Source organism: Equus quagga, chromosome 5 (assembly GCF_021613505.1).
Source record: "Equus quagga isolate Etosha38 chromosome 5, UCLA_HA_Equagga_1.0, whole genome shotgun sequence".
Classification (NCBI taxonomy): Eukaryota; Metazoa; Chordata; class Mammalia; order Perissodactyla; family Equidae; genus Equus; species Equus quagga.
Window position 1 is genome coordinate 81,396,754 of NC_060271.1, and position 22,793 is coordinate 81,419,546.

The window sequence follows — 22,793 nt, forward strand, 5'->3', positions numbered from 1 at the left end:
TCATCCTCTCTTCCCTGGAATTCTCTCCTGAGTTGCCAAAAGATAGCTTTGAATTCCCGCACCTACCTAATCTGTGACCCTTCTGGGGTAACTCCATGGAAACATCAAGATGTCTGTGGCTGTTGCCATGACGACAAGGACACAATTCTCTGCATCTATTTCTCCCATATATTTTAAATTTTTAGCAGGATTTTTATAAAGAAAGCCCATTTAAAAGTCGGCTGGACAGTCATAACTTATGACAGTGCTGAGAACATGTTCAAATGTATACTAATTCTTAGACCTCATGTAATTCAAATCTATGATGTTGTGTGATTGGATAATGAAAGTTCAAGGTGATCTTGTGTTTCTCAAAAGCACATGGAACAGCTTCAAATGTTAATACAAACTTTCATTCAGAATTAGTAAATAACAGATTCAATTTAGGTGTGATTCATTGGAGGAAATTCCATCAGTTTTCATTCCATTGCTGTTGGGTTTATCCAGGCAGCCTTGCCCCCAAACAGTGTTGGTTCTCACATCTTTTACATAATATTTCTTTCTCCTCTTTCTCTTTCGTACACCACTCCCACTTCTCAGGTTGACCCAGTTTATGAATTTATTCCTGCCAAACTGCTCCGTGAAGAATGGAATGTTAACAAATTTTAGTGGAGATGTTTCTCAGGTGTCCTGAAAAAACTGGGCTTGTACACTGTACCAGCATGTTCTGTCACAAAGAATAGTACTGTTGAACCTGAGGTTTAGGTATCTTACTGTTTTTTTCTTCATTTGTTAGATGAGTCTGAGGCATGCTAAAAAAAATTTCTTAATTTTCCACAGAAACCAGATTTATAACTTAGAAGGCCAAACACCACCCCAAGGACAAAATTTATGGTCTTTGCTCATTTCTGATAACTGTAGAGTTTGTACTTTAAAATTTGCTATAGCAGGGTGCTCTTATTGACTTTCACAGACAAAATACAAATTCCATATGCCCTGAGGGCCAAGTCAGGCCAGCATGTGTATGACCTGGCTTTTTTCACACCATACTTGCTTGCTGTTCCTGCCACAACCTGCAGTGGGAACAGCTAATTGGGCAGTAGCGTGCACAATTTATGAAACTTTAGACCAAATCCTGTCGGCCACAATCCACTCAGTGTTGCCAGGTGCAAAGGGAGAGGGGCCTGCCTGACAGGCTCTGCTCTGGTGTTTTATTAGTTGTGCTGTGTTGAAGAGTGGGCAGGGTAAAGACGTGGGTATATCTGACACACATCAATTACAGTATGGTTCGAATTTTTACATTGACCCTCCACAGACAGTAGAAAAGCACACATTAAATAATCATAATAATATTCGCCATGGATTAAGCATTACTATGTGTTCACCACTGGGCCAAATGCTTTACAAACATTACCTTCTCCAGCTAGCCACGTTATGATGTAGTTATTGTCATCTACTTTATAAAGATGAAGTTCAGAGAGGTTAAAGGACTTGCCTGGAGTTTTCCAGCCAGGAAGGAAGACCCGAACGTGCCTGATTTGAAAGGAGCTCTAAATTAGACACCTTTCTTCTGCTTTTGGGTCAATGTGCCTGATTTCCAGAGAAGTGGATGGAAGATGCAGGTGGCTGGTAGTTGAGGGAGGGTTTGGTCCCAAGCTTTGCTCTGTAAAACTGATGGAAGAGAGACTAGCTTTCACAAGAAGACATAGCAGTGGTGTGATTTCAGCAGAACCGAGGTTGTTTCCAGCGTTGTTACTATCTGAACAGAACAAGTATTTCAGCTTCTCTTGTTCTCCGTTTCCTCATTTACAAAATGAAGACATGGCCTAGATGGTTTCTAAGGTTTCTGCCGGCTCCTCTCTTTCTAAATCCTCTTAGATGGAGACACTCCAAGCTTGGTCCTGACAGTATCGGGCAAATCCTCACGAGGGTAGAAGATCTCGTGGCCCTGGACCAGTTGGGCCCAAGAACTGCTGGAAGATGGTGGGAGTTTTCTGTGGCCTCTATTCCCTCACCCCATCTTGCGGCTCTGGCATCCTGTTTGTCACCACTGACCGGTGTGGCTGAGGAGCAGCGGGCCCCTCTCCTGGGACTGCCCAAAGTCACAAACAGCCGCTCTTTATTCATTCACTGTACCTACAAATTAAGTTCAAGTCCTGGGGAGGTTAAATCCAACCTATTTTGTCAAAATCCTTTTCAGAAAAGCAAGTCAAAACTCAAGGTCTTGTAAAAACCAGAATTTTAAAAATTAGTATCTGATTTGTCAAAACATGAGATAATAGCTGGATTTGTATATCTGGAGTTATTCTAGCTTTACAAAGTCAGATAGAGAGAGAAAAAGAATGTGTGTGCGTGACACCATTAATGCATCCTACCGTGTCTCCTGGCTGTGGACGCATCACAGACACTCGATCATATCCTTTCCTTAGTAGGACCCACAAGGCATCAAGTTTTCCCTGAAACAAAAAAATGCACCAAGATTACGTACGAAACCAGACCAGTGGCCAGCACCGATGTGTAGAAGTTTCCATGCTTCTTTAGTCATGTGAAAAATACACAACAGCAAAGTGGTTGGGACAGGATAAGTGACTCTCCAGTCCCTAAGTTCCAAATGTGGGTTTCAGGAATGTGGGAGGGAAGAGACACGTAACAGAGGACCCTGATGTTCACGCAGGACACAGCTGAGACTCTAGTTAGCCCCCACATTGGCAAACATGGAGAAGTTCATTCAGGCTATTGGCTTTTGCCCTGATCACACTTCTGGGCATATTCTCACACCACAAGTCAGTAGTCTCAACTTTCACTCTAGTTTTTTCTTCCTGCTTGGTGCCCAGAGTCCACAAATGAAAACAATGATGACAAATTCAGGAAAATTACTAAACAGAAGTGTCGACAGGACAAGACCAATTAAAGGCCCTTGAGATGCGGATCTCTGGATGTCCCCTAAGCTTACTTGGCAGCTACGACTTGCTCGGGAACCCCAGACTCCAGGGACAAATGACCAAAAGCCACAGACGACCAAAAATCACAACTCCTTTGAAGTTGTAGGTAATTGGTTGAATTTGAGAAGAGAGAGTCTTTTCCCAGTAGGTGACAAAGGGAGTCTAATGCCTGTGGTCATTCTAGTTCCCAACACGTGCTGACTGGAGGCTGGTTCCTGCCACTGCAAATACTAAAAGAGAAAAAATAACATTTGTTTAGCTTTGCTCTTAGTAGTAACCTTGGTTGGTTACTTCCCGAACAGGCGGGAGCCTCCTTTGCTTTGCCTCATTTTCCTTCCTAGCTCTAGCAGTAGGCAGAAAAATTGCCCCTGCTCCCTCTACCTTCAAAGATGTCACCCTATTCTCTGGAACCTTTGAATATGTTACCCTCCACGGCAAAAAGGAGAATGCAGATGGATTAATTTAAGGATCTTGAGATGGGAAGATTATCCTGGATTATCTGGGTGGGTCCAGTCTAACCACACGGTTCTTTAACAGAGGGAGGCAGGAGATCAGAGTCAGAGAAGATGTGTCAACAGAAGCAGAATCAGAGCGATTCGATGTGAGAAGGACTCAACCCACTATCGCTGGCTTTGGAGAAGGGAGGGGCCAAGGAGTGAGCGCAGCCTCTAGAATCTGGAAAAGACAAGATGGATTCTCTCCTGGAGCCTCAAAAGGAGCGCAGCCCTGGCCTCACCTTGATTTTAACCCAATAACCCAATTTAGGCTTCTGAACTTCAGAATTGCAAGATGATAAATATGTGTTGTTTCAAGCCAGTACGTTTTTGGTAATTTGTTAAGCAGCAATGGCAAAGTAATCCAGCTCTTATCACTCCCTGACATATTCTATGTTTATTTGCTTAAGGTCTGTCTCTGCCAACTGGAATGCCAGCTCTATAAAAGCAGAGGTTTTGCTGGTTTTGTTAACTGCTGTATGCCCAGCCCTCAGGATAGCATCTGGCACTCAATAACTATTTGTTGGATGAATGAATGTGCTGCCAAGTGCTGGGCTAGGTGCTTTTCCACGTGTCTTTTCATTTCATTCTCCCAGCTGTCCCAAAGTGTTATGGAAAGGAAATGAAAGGTCAGAGAGAGCAACTAACTGGCCCACAGGCACACAGCTTGTCAGCTGGAGACGTGCAATTGAAACCCATGTCTGTTTAACCCCAAAGCTCACACACTTTCTATGATACCAATTGCAGCTTCTTCCTCCTGCAGATCTTCTGGCTGGAGCACTTTCATTTAGATACTTTAGAATAGGGTTTCTAAGCTGTGGGCTGCAACTCTTCAAGCCCTCATCAAATAGTTTTGTGTATTAGGCCCAGAATTTTTAGGAAATAAAATAGAAAAGAAAATACGAGAGTTCATTGCACATGGTGAGGATAAACATTATTTGGTGAGAAATTTGTTTCAGTTGAGTGTGCATGTGTGTGCATGCGTGCTCTGATCTAGAAGAGGTCTCTGAAGGGTAGTGCTGGAAAGGCTGGTAAGTCTAGAGCTCAAGTTCCTTGGCATGAAGCTTTTATAGTGGCGTGTCAATTTAAGAATATTATCTCGAAGACTTCAAGTTCTGAAATTATTTTCTGGTGGGTTATGTTTAGATATAAAAAATACGCTCTTGTACCTTTATCAACTGTTGTTCGAATTCTTGTGGCTTAAATTTTGTCTTGCTAAGAGTAGTGTTTCTCATCTCTTTTGGCAAAGTCTCTAAAAATATTTTGAAATGACTTTAGAACGCTGGATGGAACGGCTGCTGTGTTCAGCGTGGTTTTCTGCATTAAACTGTTTCAATCATCAGTTAAATGTTTTCCTGTAAGTTTCTTTGGGATAAGCATTTATATTTCAGGATATAGCCAGGTGGATTTCCTGGACGAATGCCTCTTTTTTCTTTTTCTTTCCCTTTTTTGGGGGACTCTCAGTATTTGGCTTTGTGAATCAGCCCACCCACGGCGTTCTGTGCGCTAGTCACTCAACTCCTTGACAAACGAGGAGCGAGGAGATGCGGCTGAAAGAAAATTTGGCTGTTGAAGAAGCATACTAATTAACTCAGCAGAAATTTAAAGCTACATGCAAACCAAAAGAGCAGAAACCACCAGATGCATAATGCCAGGAGAATGGGTAGTAAATTATGTTTCCTTGTGGCAACAGATCATAGTGTAATATTTAAGCCTAAAATGACTGAATTCAGACTGCCTGAGTTTGTATTCTGGGTCTATCTCTCACTAGCTCTGTTGCCTTGGACAAGTTGTTTCACCTCCCTAAGCCTCACTGTTCTCATCTTTAGAATGGCGGTAATAATACTGTCTACTCTATTAACTTGTTCTAGGGCTTACAATTAGGTATTGAAGTCAGGGACTTGTCTCATAGAAAGTATTCATTAAATGTTATCTACGACCATGGTAAAGTCATTAAAATGATAACTCAAGAGGCTCTGTAGAAAGATGGGAAGGAATGTCACGAAGAGTGTAAGAATCCAGCAGTTTGGACTTTACAAGCATGTATCCACCCCTCCTCTACTCTGTGCTCCGCAGACCCCCTTCCCCACTGTTCCTCAAGCCACACTCTCATTCCTCCTCAGCACGCCACGATCTGGCTTCTCTGGCAGTGTTTGGTGGCCCCAACACTCCACTGAAGTGAAGGTGATCCATGGCATCCCAAGGGCCAAACGCCTTGGCCACCTTTGGGCCTCATTTTATTTGATTCTTCTCAGAGATCCGATGTGCTGGGCCCCTCCGGTCTCCACTCTCCCGTGGCCTCAGCACCATCAGCCTCTGCCTGCTCCTCCCATCTCTCTGATTCATCCTTTTCAGCCTCTTTTGCTCCTCCTCCACCCACACTTGACTCGGTGGTGTTCCTCCCGGCTCTCTTCTGTTCTCACCCCTCAGTCTGAGTGCTCACCCTGAGAATTCACATCTAGTCTCATGGGCTGAATGTCCACTTATCTGCTGAGGGCTCACAAACTCTATCTTCAGCTTCGTCCTCTCTTGAGCTCCGGATCTGGGTGTCCAATTACCTACCAAATCTTAGTTGTAATGTAGATGTATCACAGGTATTGAAAACCAAACATCACAACTGAGCTATCTTTCCCCAAATCTGCTCCTCTTTTTGCATACCCTGCCTTGGTTGATGGCACCACCAACAACCAGACAGGCAAGCTGACACCAAAGAATCATTCTCACCTCCTCTCCCTCGGCCACCTCCTCATATCCAATTTGACCACAGCGGGTGGATGTTCTCTCTGTAACAGCTCTCCTGTTGCTTCGTCCTGCCCACACCTGTCCCACCATCTCCATGGCGACTGCCTTGGCCCAGGCTCTCATGATCTTTCACTCATTCTGTGAACAACTTCCAATTGGTCTTTCACCTCCAGACTCCCTGTTCTCTGTCCTAGTTGATTAATAATGGATTTCATTGCTAGTCCAAATGGATACATTGCAGCTAATAAAAAAGCCTCAAGAAACATCTTACTAGCAGTGTGAATTTGGGCAAGTTGCCTAACCTCTCTGTGCCTTGGTTTTTCCATTTATAAAATGGGAATAGTAGTAGATTCTACTTTCGAGGGTTGTCGTGAGAGATAAAGGAGTGGGTGTATGGAAAGGCCTTGCAACTGTGCCTGACTTGTCACCCAGGTGAATTTCTGTCGTCGGGCTCTTCTGGACACGGTGAGACTAGTTAGTTCCAGTTGCACCCTCAGTCTTCTGAGTTCTGACTGTTCCACAAATGAAGCCAAAGTCACCACTCTGTGGCACAGAAAACAGTCTACACAGCCTATAAGGCTTTCTACTCCTACATAAGGTAGCTTTTTTTTTTTTTTTTGAGGAAGATTAGCCCTGAGCTAACATCTGCCACCAATCCTCCTCTTTTTGCTGAGGAAGACTGGCCCTGAGCTAACATCCGTGCCCATCTTCCTTTACTTTATATGTGGGACGCCTGCCACAGCATGGCTTGCCAAGCAGCACCATGTCCACACGCGGGATCCGAACTGGTGAACCCCGGGCCGCCGAAGCGGAACGTGTGCACTTAACTGCTGCGCCACCGGGCGCCAGCCCCTAAGGTAGCTTTTTACGTAAGAGTTGAAGGAAGCTTTAGAATAAGAGTGTTCGCAACCAAGAAGAGGAGAAAAAAGTAACTCTACCGTCAAAGAGAAGTGCATGACAAAGGCTCTTGGAGCCTTGATTCTCTGCAAATAGGCAGAAGTCTGTCATTTCAAGACAGTAGCTGATGGACTTAGTAATTACATCCCTTTGGGGCCAGAAGAGCCTCAGGGGCCTCTTCCAGTCAGCCCACGGGCTTTACCCAAAGCCTGGGGAGGAGCCTTTGAGTTGACTCCATTGTTTATTTCAGATGTGAGTGTCCATCACGCACAGGCCTCTCTGTGGGACACATTTTAAGACACTGGGTCCTCACTCCTCAGGAGAAATGCCCAACTGCTTCTGTGAAGTGAAAAGATTTCCCCACCATCCTGGGGACCCTCTGCCAGCGTGTATGCGCTGACATTTAAAAATAGCTTTCCTTCTTATGAAGTTGACTGTAAAATGAGAAATTTACCAATTCCAGGCTCCCAAACTGTACCTCAGTCTCAGACAATACGGTCCACACACCAACGCAGACAAACTGGAAGTCCTGTGTAAACGTGGCTTTTGTTTCCTCCTAAACATAAGATTGTGCTAGGAAGGGTCATGCGGCCATCGTTCGTTCAAAGAACCCTGGTGCGTGGGGTTTGTGGCTGGGTTTCCTTTTCTTTCCTTTTTTTCTTTTTTCGGCCAGGCAGCAGCTGTGCCTTCTCTTCTGGTTTGTCTGCCTCCACTGGTTGGAAGTTAGTCAGAAGTTGAGAATTTTGAGGGTAGTTCAACTTATAGGGCCATTATAGACTAACACTTGAATTTTTACAACTTAAGAATATATGGTAAATATTATGACCTGTGCTTCCGCTCAGATAAATTAAGGCAGAAAGTTGGAAACTTTCCCTACACACACACATACGCATGCACACACTCACACTGGGTCATTTTTGTTTTGCTCTTTTTTTCTTTTGGTCTTTGTTTAAAACAAGTTTGGAGCCATTCTAAAAAGTAGCCAGAGAGGGACAAAAAAAATCTGTTCCACATCAACAGCCCATCTGACAACACTTAAGGCTTTGGTGTGTCTTCCTGGGTTTCATGCAGCACAAAAATGTCACGACTGAATGCCACTTGATTACAAGGTCAAGGTGCTTAAGGCCAGGGATGACAGGTTGGCCTCACGGAGAACGAACAGAAGACCACCGCCCTCCCAGGCCCTGCCAGTAGGGCGGGCTAACCCTGCTCCTTCATGGTCTGGCTCTCTTGCAGAGAACAGCTGGTCAGCCTGGCCAGCAGGGTCTGGCTTTTGTCCTTCTGCTGTCATTTCTGTCATTTCCAGTCACATGGAAGAGCTACTGGAAAAGGAGAAAAATCATTACTGTGAAGGCTGCAAGCCTTCCAGCAAACCTGAAAACAGTCCTGGTTTTAATCTATCTGGTGGCCATACATCTGGGCATGACTTAACTTGTCTGAAATGGTCAGTCCCAATTTAATGAGAAGCATGGGGTGCTATAAATCCGGGGGGTGAAAACCGAGCAAAGGAAAATTCAGCCAAATATCGGAAAATTTCCTGGTCATGAGCCTGGAATGAGGAAAGGGTGAAGTGTGGTCAGTGTGGTGTCTTAAATTAGACTGGGCAACAGTGGAGAGAAGCCCACCGTGGACTCCTTCTCTTAATGACTTCCCACTGAGTTTGCTTAGCAAATGTGCTCACCTGCTTCTCTGCTTCTCAAATCTATTCCATGGAATGCATGACAAAAGGGAGTTGAATGCAATACGTATAAAGATGTCTATGACTCTGACCACTTTCACTGGGGAGCTAGGAGTCTTCCCAGTACCTCCCGAAAGTTTTGCACTAGGTGGAGGTGTTCTCCCTGTGTAGAGTGAGGGCAGAGAGTGGACTGGTTATTCTCCAGCAGCTGCCTGCTCTCTGTTTCTCTGCCTTCCTTGCTCTGTGCCTTGGAAGCCTGACCTCTACAGATGTCATCATTTGGCTTCCTTTTGATTTGGCCAATAGGTGGCACCAGAAGGAAATGAGAGGGCAAGACGATGGCGAGGTCGGGGTGTTGTTCCCTCTGCTGCCTCCCTCCCCCCTGCCCCCAACAGTGGCTTCATTCTTATAGGACAAGAGTCTGCAAACATTTTCTGTAAAGGGCCAGAGAGTCAATATTTTAGGTTTTGTAGGTCAAGAGGCAAACTCAAGGGTATTATGAAGGTACTTATATAACCATTAAAAAAAATAAACACCATTCTTGGCTTGTGGGCCACACAAAAATAGGTGGCAGGGTAGATGTAGATTGCTGACTCCCTCTCTATGGCCACAGTGCTCACTGGGTAGCCTCTTCTCCAGGGTTGCAGCTCTCACTGGCTCCAATGATACGCTCTCCCCGCCTTGCCTTTCAGGCCAAGGGTCTATCAGCTCCCACTGTTGGTAGTTTCTGGGTGCCTCACCATCCCCATGGGTTCCCTTAACTCTGCCCATACCTTTTGAGTGTGCCTTCTGTATCCTGCTGGGATCTTGGAAAATCTGATGAGAGGGTTCAGAAAAGGGAAGCAGAGTTTATAGTGCCACATGAGGCTAAATGTTTTGTCCAAGGTCTAGCGAATGTCCGTAGGCAATGTGGCTAAAATGGTGCTCATTGTGGAGCATGCATCATGTTACACAGTATGAACCCTGAAGTTCTGGTAGCAAGTCTGCCCTTCTTCTTCTGGACAAACAGAACACATCACGACTTTTGAATTCCTCTCTATGCTTCTGTTCTCAAACCTCCTTGTTCCTGCCCTTTCCTTACCCACCTGGCCCAGATTCAGATAAGATGACCTCTTTTTCTCTCCTCTCCTCAAAGAGATGGCAAGAGGAATGTCACCTTCCTTGGATTGAAAGTACCAAAGTGGTCTGTGTGGTCATAGGAGATAGTCTAACCAGCATGATGCTCTGGGAGTGGTTTCATTATTACATCCCATGCCTCAGCTCTTTAACAAAGATGGTGGAATCCTTACTCTATGCCAGGTACAGTGCTATTTAGTGGTGGTTCAAAGATGAGTTAAGCATAATTGGTGCCTCCAGGGGGTCAAATCTGGTGGAGAGGACTCATATACATGAGCAATCACACCAATGAGCTATTAGACATGTCCTACCTAGCAGAGTAAGCTGAGTGTTGGTGTGAGCTGTTCCACGAGCAAGAGCGGCTTTCACACTTTCTCATGTCCTAACAAGGGAGTCCTGCTGAGGCACTCAGCAAGTCCATCAGCATCACAGGTCTTTTTCCATCTGGTTTTGGCAATTCCTTGACATTCAGATTCTCAACCACTTAACATTAATCCAGCAGTTGTGTTTGTGGCAAAAAGGTACTCCATGTGAAACCTAATGTGAGTCTCCTTGCTGACACTCCTGACAAGTCACTGAAGTATGATCATGGCCTCTCTGCCATGTACCAAAGGGAAACTGCCCTCAGGGAAGGGAACCTCCTATGCAAAGCTGGCTGGAATCTTGGATGACAACTTCTTAATTGGACTTGTTAAAACCCAGATTGCTGAGCCCCACCCCCAAAGTTGCTGATTCAGTAGATCTGGGTTGGGGACTGAGAATGTGCACTTCTAATGAGTTCCCGGGGGACCCTAATGATGCTGATCCAGGGGCCACACTTTGAGAAGTAGCGATTGAACACATTGGCTATGGAGGGAGCTCAAGAGCAGGGGTTGTGGAGGGAGCAGAAACTGGGGCAACAGAGGGGTACTGCCTAGGGAGTCTGGATGAGAGATTTGAAAAGGGAGGCATTGGGGAAACTAGGAGTTTTGCTTGATGAGAAAAAGTTGTCAAGTTGTGAGGGCCAGTGAGTCTTCAAAAGCCTTTTGTGAGCCTCTGAGTCATTAGGTTTGAGACATTAGGTCTGGGGATCTGTATTTTTCAAGCTTTCCCAGGTGATCCTGATACTCAGCCAGATTTGAGAACCTCTGTGTATTCAGTGTCCAGCAGTGACCAGCACATGGTAGATGCACAGCAAATACTCATTGAATTGATACTAATTCCAAGTGGGTGCTGGGCATGTTTTTAGATTTCTAAATCTAGTTGTCCATATCCTTGTTTATTTCATAAAACTTGGTCCTAAACCACCAGTTAATAGAGGAATGACACGCTCTCAAGCAGAAATCGGATTCTTCAAACAGAATTAATGTTCTCTCAACATCCAAGATTACAGAAATGAAAACCCGGCTCTAACCAAATATGTTGTATGAGTCACAAGGTACAGATTCCTGAAAACAACATAATAGAAAATCCCCTTTCTTCTTCATCTTTGAGATTCTGTTTGGCTCCTTCCTGTCTGCGCATGCATGCACGCCACTGCATGTTCCACATTAGGAATTAATTAGAAGCAAACAGCTGTTAGTCAAGCAAGCTACATTTCGCCCACATCTTTCCAGAGTTCAATCCATTGCCCCAGGGGGCTTATCTTAAAAAAGAATCTCACTGCTTTAAACACAGCAAACCAAAATGAAAATGCATTGCAATTAGCGTGAGCATGGGCTAGCTCGGCTGACAAGAGGTTACTACCAATATAGTTTCACTCCACTGTATAAAGTGGTTATTTCTTTTGATTTCAGAGGAGAAGGGCTGTTCTAAAATTAGCAAATAACTCAGTGAATGATGAATATTATTTTTGTTGTCATTGGAAGAGGGGTAAGGCTGTGCGTGTGGGTGAGTGTGTGTATGCGGTGGTGATGAGAGCTGGCTCTTATAGTAAGTCTTTCACTTGAGGCCTTGGAGTTCGGCCAGCTCTGTTTGCAGCACAGAACTAGAGGCTGTAGACCTGAGTTGGAGCCTTGGCTTCCAGACCTGGGTAGAGCAAGAACTTTGCTTATCTCCATTTTCTCCTGTATGAGCTGAGGGAGTGGGGATCGATTATGTCAGTCTTTGCAGCTATGATTTTCTAGTGCTCTCTGACAACTGGCAGAGTGCAGACACTTACGGATAAGGATGAAGAGCAAAGGTGTTGAATGAATCACATGAATTCAAAGACATTTGCACACAAGAGGAAGTGAAAAGAGCCCTTCCCATAGGAAGCATGAACTGCCTCCTATGGTTTAAATTTCTCAATAAGCCAAAGAGGTTTTAAGCTCTGGAGCTGTGGGAGGAAGAGAGATAGTGGAGAAAAAGGGTTTTGCTCACAGCCAGGAAGAGTGAGTCTTAGATCCATGGCTAATGTAATCTACCAGCGGGCCCTGATACACTGGTGGGAGGCTGGAACAAAGGGGAATGGACTTATGATATGACAAAAGGAAGAAAGATCAGGCATCAAGGGGAATCCTGTCATTTTTGTTAGATAGTGAAATTGTCTGCCAATGAAGTTATGAGATGTTATGGAAATTTACAATGATCCTCTAGGGTTACTACCCAAGACACTTGACTCATAGTCCACTCTCATTCCACTTCTTTGTCATGAAAAAGAAAAAAATGCCTAGTTCTCAACCTTGATAATGTGGAAATTGAGAAAGTAAGTAACTGTACCTTCAAGTCCATAGTTTTAGAAATTTGTTCCTTTGCGATAATATGGAATTTGGATGGATATTTTATCATGTCAAGAGAGTCTGATTCTTACTATGTAAGTGCCTTATCAGGAGTGAGGATGGATTTTTGAGTAGAAAGAGACACACCTTGATCGGAGAGTACCACTTCCGGGGAGAAGAGGGCCGACGCATGTTGTTGTTGAGATTTCGAGGTTCAGGGAATTCATACTCCTGTTCTGGCATCTTGACTCTTGCATTCTTTGCCTTTTCCAACTTAGCACCTTCTTCTGTGGAGCCCTTTTCTCCCCAACGAACCTAAAATAAACAAATTACAAAAAAATGAAATGACAAAATGAAATATGATGCCCCTGGGGAATGTGGATCACAGATGCATGCGTGATGGGCAATGCAAGTGCTATTTGATCCTCAATTCCTTTGGGCTTTGAGAGCTACACAAGAGGGAGGTGTGGAAACAGAGAAAGAGGGAAGCTGAAGAGACAGCAAGCCATGTGGATGGATATTAGGGGAGGAATTGTCCAGGTTGTGGAGACAGCCTTGTAGGCCCAGGCAAGAACTTTGGATTTTATTCCAGTGAGAGGAGAAAGCACTGGGGGGTTTGGGCAGATGAACAAACTGCTCTGACTCAAAATAGGTAAGATATGGGAGTGCACAGTTAAAAGGCTGTACTTGCCATCTCTCCATCTGATGCCTCACAATTCACATCCCCGCTAGACCTCAAGTATGAGTTTTAACCGCTTTGCTTGGGTTTTCCATCACTGAGTAGTCAGCACAGATATAAATACATTAAGTTGTACTCTTACCTCCATCCTTTTAATGCCTCCAACGCCTCGCCCACCATAATAAGAGGCATCTACCGTAGGCCACTTTTTCTTAGGCAGACCATCATCATCTTCTTCCTGCAGAGAGATTGTGATACATAAAGGAAGGAAAGCACCATTGCTGTATGGTGTGCCCACTATGGCAAGGTGGACAGGAACAGACTGCCTGGGTTAAATCCCAGGGCTCCACTTACTGGGGCCTTGGGCAAGTCACTTAACCTACGTAAGCTTAGTTTCCTTCTTCATGAAGTGGGAGTGAAAGCAGTAATAACTGGTCAGTTTGTGGCTGTGATACTAAGACCTGTTGTCTTCTGCATCTCTGCTCCTATAGGGTATCTCCTCTAATCCCACCCACACACTGGTGACTTGTGAATTTTTATCTTCATCCCTGACTCCTCTGAACTCCGACTGTTGACACTGATGTCTCCTCTTGGGGGACTAATAAACATCTCAACAATACCACATCAAAGAGAAGTCCTGACTTCCCCACCTCAAACCTGCTCCTCCCATAGTCTTTCTTACTGCCTGGGAGTCACTGTTGAATTTGTTCTCTCCCCTACTGCCCCTCCCCCACCCCATCCCAATTTGCCAGCAAGTTCTGTTGACTCTACTTCTAAAAGATTCCAAATCTGTGACTTCTCCACCTGCACCCCCACCCCCATCACCATACCACCATCTTGCTCCCAAGCCCCCATTAGCTTTCCTCTGGATCCTGCAGCGGCCTCCTAACTGGCCTCTCTGCTGCCCTCTTACTTGCCTGCAACCCATTCTCCACAAAGCGGCAGAATATCCCAACCCCAACTCTGTCCTGTGGGCTTGAGCCCTCCCTCCCCTCTCCAGCCTTTTCCTGCTCATGCTCCCTTCCTCCCTGCACTCCCACTTGCTTGCCCTCTCTCTGTCTCTCAGATATTCTGAGCACATTCCTGACTCAAGGCCTGTGCACAAGCTGTCCCCTTGTCCAGGAATGCCTTTTCCCCGGTCTTCTCATGGTTGGATCGTCCTTATCACTCCTTGGAGGGGCCTTCCCTGGACATCCTTCTGGAGTAGCCTCAGTCTCTTCATCCCATCAATCTGTTTTATTTTTAGTTATGGCTCTTATCATGGCTTGATATTTATTTATTGTCTTTCTCTCCATGCTGGAATGGAAGTTCCAAGGAAGCTTCTCTTTATTTGTCATGTTTACCATTGTATTCTCAGCTTTTAGATTGGCACCTACACATGGTAGGTGCTCAAGAATTATCTGTTCACTTTACAATGAAATGAAATGAGATGATTCAAATAAAGCAGTTGACTCAGTGTCTGCGACTTAGTTCAGTGGCAGGAAGTTAGCACTTAGTATATTTTTTAAGATGAAGGGAGAAAACGAGGAACTCGTAACTTTATGGGTGGAAAAGGGAAGGATGATTAGCAAAACTGCTCCTCATCTTGGCACTGAATTATTCCTGCTGTGGGGAGAAAAGATCACCCTCTATAGTCATGATGGGCTATAGGGTGGTGGCGTGATTTCCCTCCTGGGTAGAGAAAGGAAGCTGAAAAGGGGGTCTGCAAAGCAGAGGAATGAGCCCCAGGGGACAAAAATGCTCAGAACAAGCCTGCTTCCCACAGCCTTGTGTTGGGGTCATCTGGGGAGTCAAGAACTTGGAGTGGAGTCCTGTGGGGGGCCACCACTGCGTGCAAAGGGGCATCCATGCAGGAGGCAAGCAACAAAGCAAGAGCAAGTGGTTGGCAGAAGGGAAGTCAGAGCCGGAGGTGACAAAGCAAAAACAGTAAGACTCCCTGGTTGACCTGCTGTGCTTGGGATGGGCAGGCTTCTTTTTAAAAAATTTAATGTATCTGAAAGGACAGTGATCACAGCAGGCCAGAGGACTTGCAACATTCTGGGAGCTGACACTTGGGTCAGTCTCTCTTTCTCTTTTTAGAACAGATCTGTCCTTCACCGTGGTACCGTGAGCCCCGAAGGCACAGTGGCTTCTGTTGACCCTTGTATTCTAAGTCTTGCACAGAGCCTGATGCACAGTAGGTGCTGAATGAACACGTAGTGAATTTGTGATAACCACAGTTGGATTTCTGTAGCCTTTCTCATGTATGTGCCGGTCACTCTTCCAAGTGCTTGCCTTAACCCTGCAATCCCACAGCCAGCCAGTGAGGTAGGTGGCGCTATTCTGCCCATTTTAGAGAGAAGGAACAGAGAGGTTAAGAGACTTAGGTCACCCACACCGTACGTGGCAGAGCTGGATTTGAGCCCAGACAGCCTCGTTCTCATTTGATTGTTTCTCAGTGTTGCCAAAGTTTTGGGTTTTGTCCCTTTGCATTTTGCTTTTCCAGTCATTTGATGGTATCAAGTAAATACTAGTTTTCTACTTCTCACCCCTTGTAGCTGCTAATTTTGAAGATTTATGACTACAAAATGTGGCAAAATAATAAATAAAGAAAAAAGAACCCAAATAAGAAAATACTATAGTTCACAGTATTTTACCTTATGATATAATTTCAGAGGACTTATGATGTCAAACCAGGAAGCTGAGGCATCTTACATAGACGTTAAACGTTACCACCAGAGTTTGGCTGTGTCATATATGAAATTTGGCTTCAAAGAGCCTGAGTCTAGCGTAGTTTTCAAAGGACATCACTGAAATTATTTCATCCAAAACTGAACCTAACAGCACCAAGAACATAAGAAACGCCAAGAATAAAGGTGCTTTATTCAACAGGGGACTGAAATGGTCTCATGAGTCTCCTAATTTTTTAAATGACAGGAGCACAAACAATAGAGAGCATCTAACAGCTTTTTCATTGCAAAGAAGAGGAGAGTCACATCTAGAGAGATGAAGAGACCAGCACCGCTGACGTTCTGTTCTGGTTTGCTGATGCCTTGTTCTGGCATTTCCCCCCATACTTGCACACGGAGCTGCCCTCCCTCTCACCTCTTCCCTCCTGCCCAGGACTCGCCCGGGCCTCTGTTTCTGGGCTGTTCCTGGGTAAGGAGGCCCGGCCAGACTACTGCGCATGTGCAGGAGCCAGCGTCCCACAACAGGAAATGCCGGGACTTAAATCTGCTCCACATGCTCCTGATCCGCCAAGCCTGCCATTTAATCCCCTGACCTAAGCTTGCCTGCCAAACTCAAACAACAACAGCAAAAAGCGACACAAAGGCCCAGGGTTTCACCAAGGGGAGAGTCAGAATTTCCTTGCAGTTACCATGGCTCTGTTTACGCATTCTAGAGACGGGGAGAGTTTTGCAATCTGCAGAAGAGAAGGGAATCTTTGATGTGTCTTTTCATTTGGCCAAAAATTGATGGAGTAAAATCTCAGTCCCCAGCAAGTCCACTAAGAAAACTGACAGCACCTTAGGTGAATCTGTACATCTAATTAAATATAAGGGCTCTTGGGAAGTTCCCCTCACACTGCCCTTCAAGGATGTAGCAGGGAGAGTAAAATCCACCAGTGTAGAAATCCGCTATGATTATTGGAGGACGGGGTAGATAGACTGAACTGCTTTGTGTGAGCAAAGCAGTAGGAATTGGGGCTTGTAGGCAGTCAGCAGAAGATGCGCAGAAAAGAGTGGAAGATGGCTACCAGCCAACTGCCAGGGCCCACCTGAGCAGATGGTAGAGATAACCTCCCAGTAGCAGAAATGGTAAAGAAGAGGCTGTTTAATATTCTGTCGGAAGTTATTTGCTGGCTGCACTGTGTTGTAACCACTCCCATACTTTTAAACTTTCAGTAAAAGTCCCTACTCAGACAGCCTTGTGCTCGTGGTGCCTTTGGGGGAGTGTAGGTGTTAGGTTTGCTAGATGATGTCTAGTAAATGAAGAAGAGGAGATATCGCAGAAGCAGCAAGAAGTAGGAGTCAGTGGTGCCTGGAGAAACCGCAGAGATTAGGGAGGGATGCTGCTTTCCTTCAAGGGAAGTTGTTTAAATCTTAAAGGATGTGATGGCCAGATGTCCAGTTGGCTTATGTTTGGGTAACACAAATGGCAGCACATTACTCAGATGGTAGAGGCCCATTCTGACCGGCTTGTCCTGAGGCAGATCTGGGCGTGCCCCTGGCAGCAGTCCTGTTCTAGGGGCAGATGGCTGTAGAATAGGAAGTCTGATGCACACATTTGTTTAGCCCGTAATTGGATCAGTCCTGTGCTGTCTTCAGACACCGAACTCTTCCATCTTTCCAATCATGCCAGACTTTTGGACAGCTCCACACTTCAACATTCGCGGTTCCATTTGCTTGAAACACCCTTTCCCCACTTCTTCTACCTGCCTTTTAAGGTATCAGTGGATTGTAACCTATTCTGTGAAGAATTCCCTGATTTCCTGGAGAATTCAATGCTGCCTTCTTGTGTTCCCCACAGCTCCTTGTATTGACCTTCACTCACTCAACAAATATTTAACTATTAGTTAGTTATTAAGCAAACCAGCGAGTGGAAGGGGTGAGACCCCTGATCCTAGGGCTGCCTCACTCCTCCGTGTACACTGTGCACTGGACAACTCCAGAGACTTCGTGTGAATAGCACCCCTTAGAGTTGTGCATATGGTGGCCCTCTCAGACTCAATCCCCAACTTCTTTAACATTCCTGCTTCTCTGATTTCCATTTGCCAGAAGAGCCAGATGTCCAGTTTGACCAAAATACAACCTCCACTTCACTGTGGGAACCAGTGAGAACTATCTACGGACAGGAGAACATAGCAGAAACAGAATCAAGCCCAAGGAGACAGTTTTAAATTAGCCTTTGAATTCATTTTAGATTTCATTGAACTGTAACACATCTTAAACCCTTATGATAAGTTTTATATAGCTCCAAATGAGGGTCATTTATTTTTCCATTCCTTCATTCACTCACTCAGGCAACTGTAGTTGAGCCCCCACTGCTTGCCAGCACAGTGTTATATTTTAAGAAAAATAAAGGGAATGCAGCTGTCAACAAGATCATTTACATTTCCAGAGGAGTAAGTTTTGTGAGGGTGGTGACATGACATAAAGGCCGAAGGCCACAGAAACTCCCAGGCCCAGGAGGCTCTGGAGAGCAGGAAAGTAAAACTGGCTGTACTTTCTCATTTGAAGTGTTTGGGGATACGCCAGAAGGGTCACCCTCATGTCAATCTTGGAGATGAATTCCTAGGAATGAATTGGCAAGTCAGAAGATTCCAGCAACATTTATGTTTGTAAATACAAAAAATTCCAATTGACTTAAGATTTCCTCATTCTGAGTTGCATTGAACATGTCATGGCACCATCACATCTGTGCACAGACACACAATGATTAAGGACAATACAACGATTGTCCTGTATTCTCAATAAAGAATAGTGTGTTTATTTTTTCAGAAGCAACATTCCTTTTTTTAACTATTGAAATATAAAATACTGAATTCTAGGCCTGTCATAGGACTTCTGTTTGGAGCGTATGTGTGTGTGACAGCGTGTATGTGTGAGTGTGTATGAGAGTGTGGTTTGATGTCCGTTGGAGAGAAGCGTGGTCCTTCACCCCTGCAGAGTACCAGGCTACCCTGGCTGTCCGTGTGGGCAGAGCTGTGAGGGCTACCGGGCCTGCGGCTATTAGGGAGTTCGACTTGTCTGGTCCTAGACAAGTTGTATGATTTTTCCGTGCTCGGTTTTCCCATCTAAAAAATTCTTGCCACAGAGAAATTGTTAGGATCAGTGAGGGTGATAATAAACCTGGAAATGAATTCATCATTCAAAACCGGGTGCTTATTGTTAATTGTATGCCCACCCAGGATCAAGGCCTTTAATATGCTTCCCTCCCTCTCAACTTAGAAAATCCCTGGAAGGTGATTACATTTAGAATGAAGCCATCAGATAATGTACTCGATTATTGGATTCCCCCATAAACTGCCAATTATTTGGAATAACTAGAGACTGAATGAGGAATCCTCACTCTGCTACCAATCAGAGAAGACTCCTAACCCAGGAGATGCCCCTCTTAGTTGCTAAAATTGCGCTTCCTTGCTTTCGTTGAAATCTAAAAATTTCAAGTAATTTTTCTTTTTCCTCTCTTTAGACAGAGGTATCACTGTGGGTTGTATGGAATCTCAAAAAGTTATGCCTTTTTATATTATGCATTTTGATATTCCCTACTAAAGAGGGTCACTGAGAGCTCATGATAAGGTTGTGTTCATTCTCTAAGTTTTGTTATTTAAATAGTAGATGTACCTCCCTTAGGATATGATGCTTATAGAACTGATGAAAGTTTGGGTAATTAATACTTAACTTGCTTGTATATATGGCAGGCAGTGTTTGACTTCATATAGCTATTAATTGAGAGTTAGACACTGTGTTAAGCTCTTTGGGGATAAATCAAAGATCAACTAGCTGTAGATCCTGACCTTCAAGTAGCTAATGGTCGTAAACTTTGGTGCAGAAAGAAGAGTCAATCAAAAACCCTGGGAATGCAGAGAAGGGAGACACGAGAAATTCGGTCTGACGGTAGGAATTATAGTGCATTTTGTGGAGATAGTAGCACATGAGCTGTGCTTGAAGGAGGGGGCAGGATTTGAACACAGGGAGCTGGAGTGGAGAAGGTTGTCTAGATTCAGACTGTGGTTTTCAGGGCATTGTGTAAAATACTTTGTATGGACTAAGTTACGTTATCTCTTTCCGTGGGATTTCTTTATTTTTTCCTGCCAAAACACATCAGGAAGGAGATTAGGGCTTCTTAACTTACAGGGCCAAGGAACTTTCCAAGACAAGGCACATGCTAAGGTACTCAGCACAGCCTAGAGCCTGTCCCCACCAGCCCAGAAGCTCCTTTCCACCTAACACAACCTTTGGATCTCAAGTACCCAAGGTTGTCATTCTGTTTCAGAAGTCAGAGCTGTCTTCTTCAGGTGAAAGTACAACTTCTAGAAGAATATTAGATGAAACTGGAAAAACTCAACTACTTCTCTTTGGTTTTTAGCTATCTTTTCTTGCTGATTTTCTGGTTTGGGCTTTTGTTTCCCTCCAAAATTGTGTTGTTGGGTGTAGTACTTCATTCTACAAATACTTACTGAGCTTGTTCTGTGTGAGGAGCCCCATGTTCGTTGTTGGGCTCTGGGGTGAACCACACCCCACAGTCTTGTACCTAAGTCCCCTTGGCCATGGTGGCTGCCACGTCACCTTCCAAAGGCAAATGCAGAGCCAGCACCAGAAGAAAGGGCAACAACTCCTCTAATTGAACATAATGAGGGGAGGGAACATTCTTCACCTCAGGGCAAACAGCAACCTCATCAAGAGAGCTTCTTGCCCTGTTTTTCTTCAGGAGTATGAGACAGCTGCACGCAAGAGAAACACAGCCAAACTGAAACTGTGGAACTAGCCACGGTGCTTTCTCTCGAAGGATTGAGAAAAGGATTTTGTGGATGTAAAGAGGTTTTTTTTCCCCTCCCTTCTCTTTGCACAGCAATGTAATTTCCTCCCTTGATTTCTGGGCAGAAAGTTAGCATTCCAACAAGATGTGCTTTAATTGATTGCAGCTATTAAATCCCTTGGCTTACAGGCATATGGTTCAGGATGTAAGAGCCACATGAATTTTAAATTTAATCATTGTTCTTTCTGTATGGAGGAAACTTGACAAAGGCATTGGGAAGAGGAATGGTGAGGGGGTGGTGCTTGGTTTGCACACAACAGACCTTAGGGATTGAGAAAAATGAACTTGAAACCTCATCAATATATCTTTTGGTCCCACTAAGTTTTCAGACCTGTACCCTGCCTTCTAAATTGGCGAGCCTTGCATCCAGGGAGGCCAGCCATCTTGGGAGTGATCAGAGGATCAGGAAAGCCACTGGCCAGGCTCTCCTGCCCAGGGATGCTCCTCGTCACTGTTGGCCCTGAACGCCTCCACTATATTCTACCCCAGACCACACTTGCACCAGAAGTGCTTACTGGCCATTTTATGGTGGAGTCTAAGATATTTTTTCTTCTTCTAAATTTTGAGGATTTGAGAGCAAGGCCACCATATTAGCATATCCCCCTCCAGTATATTTTCATTACTGCCTGGCAAATCTTTGGGTAATATTATTTTAAATTAAAGAAAAATGGAATATTCAGCATCAGGCTATTCCTAGAATCATTTATTATTTGGAGAATGTGGCTAATTTGCCCTGATCTACACACATAAAGCATAAGTCTCCACAGGGAGGAGAGAATCCTAACATGTCTATTTTGGAGGAAAAATCAGTCCCTTGGGGCTCCAAATAATTGTACTGATAAACACGTGTATGTTTGCATCTCAAATTTTACTTTTGCCAGGAGAAAAGTTTCCAAAACCATTCTGTCCATAGCTGCCAGTTTAGTTTGGTTCCTGTTCATCCTCAGTTAGGAAAGAACCAAAGGCCTCCCTCCCGGCTGCTTCATAGGCAGTGGGAGCCTGGACCTGACTTAGCTCTGCTTTGCAGGGGCCTGAGTTTTGGGCCAGCCCAAGCAGCTTTCTGTCCTACCCTCCCACTTTGTCCACCTGGCTGAACTCTGCTCTGGTCACTTACCTCACTTTCCTCAGCAGGGGGTGGAGGGACCTCCTTGATAATCTGAAAAGAAAAAAAAGAATGAGTCAGTGGAAATCTCCAGCCACCTGCTTTCCAGGAGGTCTGCTCTCAAGAGATGCCTTGGTAGTGTGGCCATAGTTACCAAAGTAACGGGCCCACGTAAGGCAGGCTTGATCAATGCCATGATGTGTTTTTCTGGGCAGAAAAGCTCAGTTAGTTAGAGCATGATCCAGGCTGAGGGTTCCATTCTCAACTGTGTCTGTTTTAGTTTTGTATAGGGGCAAATGTTCCACAGGTAATAGTTTCATCTCTTACCCCAGGTAGCTATGTTACATATTCATTCACTCATTTATTCATCCAGTTATTCATGCACCTAATCATTCCCCCATCTAAACATCTACACATTTAACAAAGAACTGTACACAACAGAAGTTAAGATGGTGCTGCAGAGATGACTCAGTTATGGACCACACTCAAGCTATTGGCAGTCCTGTTAACTGTCACTGGCCCCAAGTGGTACCCAGGGAGGGAGGGTGTGATGGTCAGGAAGACCAATTCCCAACAGGGGGTGTGATAGTTCGGCAGACCAAGCCCCAACAGAGGGCAGCAAAGAGGAGTAACCAGGGATTTACTTTAGGGCCCTGATACTTAAGTGGTACAAAGATTTCCACAGCAGTATTATAAGACCGTACTCTGCAACTACCCCATCATCGGTGCTGAAGAGAGACACGTGGACACTCTGGGCAGGCAAGCAATCGGGAGCCACTTCTAAGCGATGAGAGGATGAGTGACACTTGGGAGAAAGACAGGGAAGGAGGACAGCCAGGTGGTAGTAAGCAGCCTCTCTTCACTCTCGTCCCCAACTTGCACACCCCATTCTTGAAAGGAAAGCTCTTGCAGTTAATTGGAGTCATTTACAAGGCAGTTCAGCCATTATCTACTGTGACTCCACC

General features: G+C 44.9%; 1 protein-coding gene across 3 annotated transcripts in view; it reads right to left on the reverse strand.

The window, feature by feature from the left end:
* Window positions 1–22,793, reverse strand: part of ANTXR1 (ANTXR cell adhesion molecule 1) — a 219,166-nt gene that overhangs the window by 49,598 nt on the left and 146,775 nt on the right. For all 3 annotated transcript variants that reach the window (XM_046660702.1, XM_046660703.1, XM_046660704.1), the window contains exons 14-17: window positions 21,841–21,882; window positions 13,348–13,443; window positions 12,674–12,841; window positions 2,355–2,435 (exon numbers count right to left, since the gene is read on the reverse strand). In XM_046660702.1, coding sequence (XP_046516658.1) covers window positions 2,355–2,435; window positions 12,674–12,841; window positions 13,348–13,443; window positions 21,841–21,882 — 387 coding nt within the window. The remainder of the gene's footprint in view (window positions 1–2,354; window positions 2,436–12,673; window positions 12,842–13,347; window positions 13,444–21,840; window positions 21,883–22,793) is intronic.